This window comes from Triticum aestivum, chromosome 2D (assembly GCF_018294505.1).
Source record: "Triticum aestivum cultivar Chinese Spring chromosome 2D, IWGSC CS RefSeq v2.1, whole genome shotgun sequence".
Taxonomy (NCBI): Eukaryota; Viridiplantae; Streptophyta; class Magnoliopsida; order Poales; family Poaceae; genus Triticum; species Triticum aestivum.
Window position 1 is genome coordinate 81,982,015 of NC_057799.1, and position 9,596 is coordinate 81,991,610.

A 9,596-nucleotide genomic window follows, 5' to 3' on the forward strand; every position below is an offset into this window, starting at 1 on the left:
TTGGACAGACACGAACGGCTCTTATCGGACGGCTACGCGAGAGTACAACCGACAGCTGCCGAGGTTACCGATCGGCTGCCCAGATCAGGCGACCGACGCGATACAACAATGCACTTTGTCACGACATTCATATTGTACCCGGAATTCTCGGAACCTGGCGTGCTAAGGCCCGTCAGCAACGAAGGCGGACACGTACTTCTTAGCGTGATGTTGCCGGCGACGTATACTCAAAACCTCCCTCCCGCGGGCCATGCAGAACCTGCTTCTCCCGAACGCGGCCGCCGCGCCCTGCTGCGCGCAGCCGAGGCGGCGGCCATCCCGCCCCTCCGTTCGCGCCTCGGCAGTGTCGTCGTCGGCGCCTCGGCGGGAGACCGACCCGAGGAAGCGGGTGGTGATCACGGGGATGGGCCTGGTGTCCGTGTTCGGGAACGACGTGGACGTATACTACGAGCGGCTCCTCGCCGGGGAGAGCGGCGTCGGCGCCATCGACCGTTTCGACGCCTCCGGATTCCCCACGCGCTTCGCCGCCCAGATCCGCGGCTTCTCCTCCGAAGGCTACGTCGACGGCAAGCTCGACCGCCGCCTTGACGACATCCACCGCTACGCCCTCGTCGCCACCAAGAAGGCCCTCGAGTGCGCAAGCCTCGCCCCCGGCACCAGCGCCATGAGGAAGGTCGACAAAGAACGGGCCGGCGTGGTCGTCGGCTCCGGCATGGGCGGCATCACGGCGCTCTCCGACGGCATCGCGAGCCTCGTGACCAAGGGGTGCGGGAAGATATCTCCACTGTGCATCCCGCACGCCATAACCAACATCAGCTCCGCCTTGGTCACCATGGGCGCTGCCGACGGCTTCCGAGGCCCGAACTACTCGATCTCCACCGCGTGTGCCACCTCCAACCACTGCTTCAACAGCGCCGCCGACCAGATCCGACTGGGCCGAGCCGACGTCATGATCGCCGGTGGCACCGAAGCTGGCATCATCCCGATCGCCCTCGGCGCGTTCTTCGCGTGCAGGGCGCTGTCGCAGAGGAACGTCGACCCCGGCACGGCGTCGAGGCCGTGGGACAAGGACCGCGACGGCTTTGTCCTTGGTGAAGGAGCCGGAGTACTGGTATGTTTGATATTTACTTACCGAAAATGCTATCCTTACATAAAAACTCCTACAAAATCCGTACGTACTACTAGTACGTATTCAAGTTGGCAACTGTTCCCTTGAGTTTAGCTAACCGTTGTCCATTTGAATTATAGTACGTAAACATTGTGTAAAACCGTTACATCCAAATAGCATCGTACTTACTGTAATCAGTATGCACATATTTTTGGCAGAGTACTCACGTCACGCCCAACCCCGCTTGAAGACATGTTAGCCTTCAAAGTCTGAACATGCATTTTATCGCGAGGGCCGTTTTGGTTTTGGGGGGCGTATGCCTCCAGATGAACAGTAAATTCAAAATAAATACATAGTAAATAACATTCAAAAATTCTATTTTTGTGTGTGGATGTTCATGTTAGTTCCAATAAGCATGCTTGATAGTTTTCATGCAAAACGGGATAGCAGTGCTTCATCGGTGAAAAAACTAAACTAAAAGTAGCATTTGGCGTTTGATCTTTTTTTTTTGCACAACTCAAATGCTTAAGCTTTTTGACTAAAAATTTGCAGCTAGTATTTGGGTGTGACAATAAACTCATATATTTTTAAATTTTTATTGACATTTGCAAAAACAGATTTTTTTTTACGGGCAGGAGCATATGCTCCCAAGAGCCGAATTGGATTTCTGCATTTTATCAATCTATACATGCGCTTCACTTAGACAAGAGAAAAGTCCAGTTTGAACTACCAACTATATATTGTGTTTTGTCCTGCTTCAACACTAAATTATGTAACTATGCGAAAAAAGAATCTTGAATTTCTTAACAGTTTAATATGAAGCATAGACTAGTTTTTATTAGTGGTTTTGTGCTGCGATGATCCATGAAAACTCCAAAACATATGACTATACTATTGTCATATGCACAAATGAGAAGAGATATTCATTTCTCTTTTAGGCTTCTTTATATAGAACATGAACGATCATATGGGTATATATGGGTTGATGATTACTGCTTAATGGTCACACTCATAAATTATTTTTAGAACACTAGAATGTGAAACCAACACCAAACCTCCACGTGGCTATTTTGTAGGACGGCATTGTATATTAGAAGTTTCAAAAATCAACAAAAAATGTGACCATTTATGTTCCATAGAGAAAAAAGACAATCAATATACTCATCTGTCTTATTTTTGGTGACATGAACAATCAACATTTTTATGAGCATTTGCACATTATAAATTCCTAGCATTTGCTACATCTATGAGTGGTGCCACAATTTTTGGAAACACGGAAGTACAAAAAACTATAGGTATCTGGCCTAGGTTCAAGTTCCATATCTTTAAATAGTCAAGGTTCAATATGGACGGCTTTATGTTCCGGGTCCAAATTGGACTTACACCATTGTTCTGGGTGGATCGCAAAGGGCGGGGTTCCGGAGGCCTGCCGTGAGTTGTGCGCGAGGAGGCAGATATGATCTAATCAGATTTGAGTGACATAGGTCTGATCTCGGCTCGGCTCGTTCACCAAGCATGGCGCGCGGGCGGCAGAGGAGGAGCGTGCGGGAACCACTCTTCTTGTAGTGCCCCAATAGCATTTGGAAGAGAATCCATTTTAATGAGGTCCAGAACTTCCTCCACTTCGATGGTGGTATTAAACTTCCCACTACCTAGTCATGACATCCACATGGGCCTTTAGAGATTTTTCTGAAGTTGTTTTACGGCCTAAAGCCCATCTATATTTCAACACTTGGGTGTCACAAAAAAATCATCATGTTCTTTTCTCTTCTACTGTCTCTCCATGTGCGTCCATGAAGGAGTGAATGGTGTGAGTGAGTAACCGGTTGTATTGGTGGTAAAAGATATTTAGATGTCGAAAACAACCAGGCTTTGCATCTAAGCTTTGTATGTCGTATCCTTGATTGAGTGCCCATATGAATTTATGTGAATTGCAAACAAAGTTAAAATATTTCCTTGTCTGCTATATGTTGATGAACTCAGTAGTATAAATGTTCTCTATGTTATTTTTGCTCCCGTTATAAATAAAATTAAAACTAATAATTAACATTTATTCCCTCAAACATGAAAAGTATCCCCTCCTATCCATATTAATTATCGTCGAAACAGATGTATCTAGATATATTTTGGTGCTACATACATCCATTTGAGGGACAACTAATATGGATCGAATGGAGTACTAAAATATCTTGAAGCGGAAACTAGAAAAACTAGCCCGTGCTATTTTTTATGTCAAATCAATTAACAAATCGAATGTTGCTACCATTCATGTGGGATTGACTTCTCAGTCCTCAATTTTGAAATTTAAGAGTTACTCTTATGTTTTATACTCATCGGCATATGGTCACAATAAGTTTCTTGTTTTTTATTTTAGTGCTCCGTTCAAAGGACTACTCTTGCATTTTAATTATTTTTTGTTTATTATCTGTTTGCCACATGCATTTTTTTGTTAAATCCTTTGATTTTTTTCATGTTTTTCCTATTCATGTAAAGGGTTCAAAATCTTTTTTCTCGAGAACACACACACACACACACACACACACACACACACACACACACACACACACACACACACACACACACACACACACACACAATCACGTGAGTGTGTACACTATATAGCATGCATAGCAGCAGTCATATTATACACTTTGTGAGGATCAAGACTATCAAGAAAACCACATTCTCATGCTAATAACTAATTCTTTATTAACCTTTTCAAAATTTGGCAGACATCACACGCTTCTTAGTAGCTATTATCCCTTCTTATGCCATTCTCTCATAGCTATATCTAGGATCATGCTTCGTAGCCATTGGATTCTAGACATATGTCAAAATCATATCCTTGTTTATAGTATATTTTCTAAGTAGAGCGTTCTCGATAAATATTATCTTTGAATATTCTACCATTTACAATTGCACATATCTAAAATATGTATTCTAATAAATTTATGGAAAATATCATTCTCTTTTAGTTTGCTCAATGTTTCTAGAAGCTTCTGACACTTCCATGAAGAATTACTTGCATGACTACCATGGGAAATAGTAAGTTACTAGCTCATCAGATCACACAAATCTTTAGAAAGTTCTCACATATGCATTGCATAGTCTCAACATCTGTAGTTTGCACCCCCGCAAAAAAATTCTATAGTTGGCATAATTTCAGGATAAATTTGATGTAATCCACTCATCGTTGTATGCACACTAAGATGCAACAATTACATATATTGTGTTTAATGAAAGATAATGATGGAAGTAGTAACCTATTCCCATCTAGCTAGCTTACATGAAAGATGATAATTTCAGTTGCTCTTATTACCGGCAAGTTCTTGCTATTTCTCACATGAAAAACTCTATACTTCATTAGTCAAATCTATTCATTACATTCGTTCGGTCCACACTACCGAAATTTGACACTACTATTGGTACACCGACATAGAAAAAACCAATACCTAAACCAGGTTAAGCTCAAAGTTCAACGGTTTTAAATAGTTGATGCTTTAATAATAGTCATGATTTACATAGTCTAGGGTTCAAATAAGATTTGGCACCAATTTCAAGTTTAATATAAAATTTTCCCATTAGACAACAACGGTTTCGTCTAGTTCACTGAAAAAAATGACGCTTATGGTCAAAATTTCTAAAATTTACTCGAAACATGTCTACAACATTATTATTTTCGTGAACTAGAGAGAGTATTCTAGTTGCATGCAAGAATATTTTGGAATGTTGTTGTTGGGTTTGCTCACCTTCGTAAGGCAACAACACATGCTTGTCTCGGACTTACCACAAGCATAAAAACGGGAACATAAGTGAAAACATTACCAGGAGACTAGCCCATAGACGATCGATTTTATTTGGCGTTGTACATCATTAAACCGTTATTTATTTTGCAGGTCATGGAAAGCCTTGAGCATGCAATGAGACGCGGCGCTCCGATTCTCGCCGAGTACTTGGGAGGCGCCGTAAACAGTGATGCTCACCACATGACTGATCCAAGACCAGATGGCCTTGGTGTTTCATCGTGCATAAGAAGGAGCCTTGAAAATGCAGGTGTGGCGCTGGAGGAGGTGACCACCAAATATTTTTACCTCCTACTAGTTACAAAAGAAACCGGGTTGATTAATCTAGTCACTGTGTTTTTATTCCTGAACTGGCCAGAGAGTTTTGGCGCATGTATAATTATTATTTTCATTTGCGTTGTAGGTCAATTACATAAACGCCCACGCAACCTCGACCCTTGCTGGAGACCTGGCAGAAGTGAAAGCTTTGAAGCAAGTCTTCAAGGACCCATCCCAGATTAAGCTGAATGCAACGAAGGTTAATTGCTCTTCCATTCAGATTTGTGTCATTCTAAGCACACATTTTACGTACCTTTGCAACTTCACTGGAGAGATACTCTAGTGAGATGGCTTTTCTAGGGTCTTGATGCATGCAAAACCCGTGTTTCCAGTCCATGATTGGCCATAGCCTTGGCGCGGCAGGTGCCTTGGAAGCCATTGCTACCATCAAAGCGATCACCACCGGATGGCTACACCCAACTATAAACCAGTTTGTAAGTATATATGAAACTCTAACAAAGTATTACCAGTGATGATGCCCAAAGCTCAGCCATATGAAACAATTGGTTTATATACATGTAACTAAAAGTTTCTTACGGTCTATCAATCGCAGAATCCAGAACCGGCAGTTGATCAATTTGACACGGTGCCTAACGTGAAACAACAACACGAAGTAAATGTTGGTGAGCACTGCATGCAAATGCAAATGAAATAGTGAACACCCTACAAACTCCTCTCACAAATTCATATATGCCCTTTAAAATGCAGGCATCTCCAATTCATTTGGATTTGGCGGACAGAATTCAGTAGTCGTGTTTGCACCGTTTAAGCCGTGATGTTTTGTTTGCACGATCTTATGATAGAAATTCGGTCTTGGATAGAATGGTGAAGCACTTTCCTAGAAGCGACAACCAAGAAATTACTAAATGCAAGCAGTTCAGAGCGCCACAACATATAGCATCTATGGGAAACTTGCATATATTTGGCTCCATTCAAAGGAATTTGTTGCAAAAATATCCTTGACTGTTGGAACTTGTAGGGTGACCCATGTATTTGTGTGAATATTCTAAATGTATTACTGTAATTTGTGTTTACATATTTATCATATATTATTGAGATGTTGGTGAAAGTACAGTATTATGTAGACATTTAAATTATGGAAACCTGGTAGGGAAGTCCTATCATACAGAAACTGACTTCTATCGTTATCTCTGTAAATAATGCATCCCACCCTGAGAGCGGCAATTCGGAGCCTAGGCTCATCTACTTCCGTTTGTTGGGTAACGTAGCATGCAATTTCAAAAAAATTCCTACGCTCACGCAAGATCTATCTAGGAGATGCATAGCAATGAGAGGGGGAGAGTGTGTCCACGTACCCTCGTAGACCGAAAGCGGAAGCGTTAGTTTAACGCGGTTTATGTAGTCGAACGTCTTCGCGATTCAACCGACCAAGTACCGAACGTACAGCACCTCCGAGTTCAGCACACATTCAGCTCGATGACGTCCCTCGAACTCTTGATCCAGCAAAGTGTCGAGGGAGAGTTTCGTCAGCACGACGGAGTGGTGACGGTGATGGTGAAGTGATCCGTGCAGGGCTTCGCCTAAGCACTACGACAATATGAACGGAGGAGTAAACGGTGGAGGGGGCGCCGCACACGGCTAAGAACAATTGGTGTGTCTTAGAGGCGCCCCCTGCCCCCGTATATAAAGGAGGGAGAGGGGAGGAGGCTGGCCTAGGGGCACCCCAAGTGGGAGGAGTCCCACTTGGGCTCCTAGTCCAATTCGCCCCCCCTTCCTTTTATTGGAGGGGGAAAGGGGGAAGGAGAGGGAGGAGGAGCAGGAAAGGGGGGCGCCGGCCCCTCCCCTAGTCCAATTCGGACTCCCCAGGGGGGCGCCACCCCTTGTGGGCTGCCTTGCCTCCCTCATATGGCCCATATCTTTCCCCCGGGGGGTCCCGGTAACCCCCCGGTACTCCGATACGTACCCGGTACATTCCGAAACACTGCCGGTGTCCGAATACTATCATCCAATATATCAATCTTTACCTCTCGACCATTTCGAGACTCCTCGTCATGTCCGTGATCTCATCCGGGACTCTGAAAAAATCTTCGGTCACCAAAACACATAACTCATAATACAAATCATCATCGAACGTTAAGCGTGCGGACCCTACGGGTTCGAGAACTATGTAGACATGACGGAGACACATCTCCGGCCAATAACCAACAGCGGAACCTGGATGCTCATATTGGTTCCTGCATATTCTACGAAGATCTTTATTGGTCAAACCGTAATGACAACATACGTCATTCCCTTTGTCATCGGTATGTTACTTGCCCGAGATTCGATCGTCTGTATCTTCATACCTAGTTCTATCTCGTTACCGGCAAGTCTCTTTACTCTTTCCGTAATACATCATCCCGTAACTAACTCATTATTCACATTGCTTGCAAGGCTTATCATGATGTGCATTACTGAGAGGGCCCAGAGATACCTCTCCGATACTCTGAGTGACAAATCCTAATCATGATGTGCATTACTGTAGAGCATCTTTATAATCACCCAGTTACGTTGTGACGTTTGATAGCACACAAGGTGTTCCTCCGGTATTCGGGAGTTGCATAATCTCATAGTGAAAGGAATATGTATAAGTCATGAAGAAATCAATAGCAATAAAACTGAATGATCATTATGCTAAGCTAACGGATGGGTATTGTCCATCACATCATTCTCCTAGTGTTGTGATCCCGTTCATCAAATGACAACACATGTCTATGGTTAGGAAACTTGACCATCTTTGATTAATGAGCTAGTCTAGTAGAGGCATACTAGGGACACTATGTTTTGTCTATGTATCCACACATGTATCAAGTTTCCGGTTAATACAATTCTAGCATGAATAATAAACATTTATCATGATATAAGGAAATATAAATAACAACTTTATTATTGCCTCTAGGGCATATTTCCTTCAATCTTCCACTTGCACTAGAGTCAATAATATAGATTACATTGTAATGATTCTAACACCCATGGAGTCTTGGTGTTCATCATGTTTTGCTCGTGGAAGAGGCTTAGTCAACGGGTCTGCAACATTCAGATCCGTATGTATTTTGCAAATCTCTATGCCTTCCTCCTTGACTTGATCACAGATGGAGTTGAATCGTCTCTTGATGTGTTTGGTTCTCTTGTGAAATCTGGATTCCTTCGCCAAGGCAATTGCTCCAGTATTGTCATAAAAGGTTTTCATTGGACTCGATGCACTAGGTATTACATCTAGATCAGATATGAACTCCTTCATCCAGACTCCTTCATTTGCTGTTTCCGAAGCAGCTATATACTCCGCTTCACACGTAGATCCCGCCACGACGCTTTGCTTGGAACTGCACCAACTGACAGCTCCACCATTCAATATAAATACGTATCCGGTTTGTGACTTAGAGTCTGATGTCTACTACACAACTTTATTCTTGTAGACTCGTGTTGGGCCTCCAAGTGCAGAGTTTTGTAGGACAGTAGCAATTTTCCCTCAAGTGGATGACCTAAGGTTTATCAATCCGTGGGAGGTATAGGATGAAGACGGTCTCTCTTGAACAACCCTGCAACCAAATACAAGAAATCTCTTGTGTCCCCAACATACCCAATACAATGGCAAATTGTATAGGTGCACTAGTTCGGCGAAGAGATGGTGATAAAAGTGTAATATTGATGGTAGAAATATATTTTTATAATCTGAATAAATAAAAACAACAAGGTAGCAAATAGTAAACGAGCACAAAAACGGTATTGCAATGCTTGAAAATGAGGCCTAGGGTCCGTACTTTCACTAGTGCAACCTCTCAACAATGCTAATATAATTGGATCATATAACCACCCCTCAAAGTGCGATGAAGAATCACTCCAAAGTTCCTATCTAGCAGAGAACATAAGAATAAATTGTTTGTAGGGTACGAAATCACCTCAAAGCTATTCTTTCCGTTCGATCTATTCAAGAGTTCGTACTAAAATAACACAAAACTATTCTTTCCGTTTGATCTATCCTAGAGTTTGTACTAAAATAACACCAAAGCAAATTCATATTCATAATACTCAATCCAACACAAAGAACTTCAAAGAGTGCCCCAAGATTTCTACCGGAGAAACAAAGACAAGAACGTGCATCAACCCCTATGCATAGATTACCCCAATGTCACCACGGGAATCCGCGAGTTGAGTGCCAAAACATATATCAAGTGAATCAATATGATACCCCATTGTCACCACGAGTATTCAATTGCAAGACATATATCAAGTGTTCTCAAATCCATAAAAGTATTCAATCCGATAACAACGAAATCTCAAAGGGAAAACTCAATTCATCACAACAAGATAGAGAGGGGAAAACATCATATGATCCGACTATATTAATAAAGCCCACGATACATCAA

At 42.7% G+C, this 9,596-nt stretch overlaps 1 protein-coding gene across 1 annotated transcript; it reads left to right on the plus strand.

Annotated features, from left to right (window-relative positions):
• Window positions 1-215: 215 nt before the first annotated feature.
• On the plus strand, window positions 216-6,285 carry LOC123051769 (3-oxoacyl-[acyl-carrier-protein] synthase I, chloroplastic). Its single transcript, XM_044474742.1, has 6 exons — window positions 216-1,111; window positions 5,005-5,178; window positions 5,315-5,428; window positions 5,562-5,663; window positions 5,783-5,852; window positions 5,938-6,285. Exons 1-6 carry the CDS (start codon window positions 251-253, stop codon window positions 6,003-6,005), a joined length of 1,389 nt encoding a protein of 462 aa, XP_044330677.1. The 5' UTR covers window positions 216-250; the 3' UTR covers window positions 6,006-6,285.
• The last annotated feature ends 3,311 nt before the right edge of the window (window positions 6,286-9,596 follow it).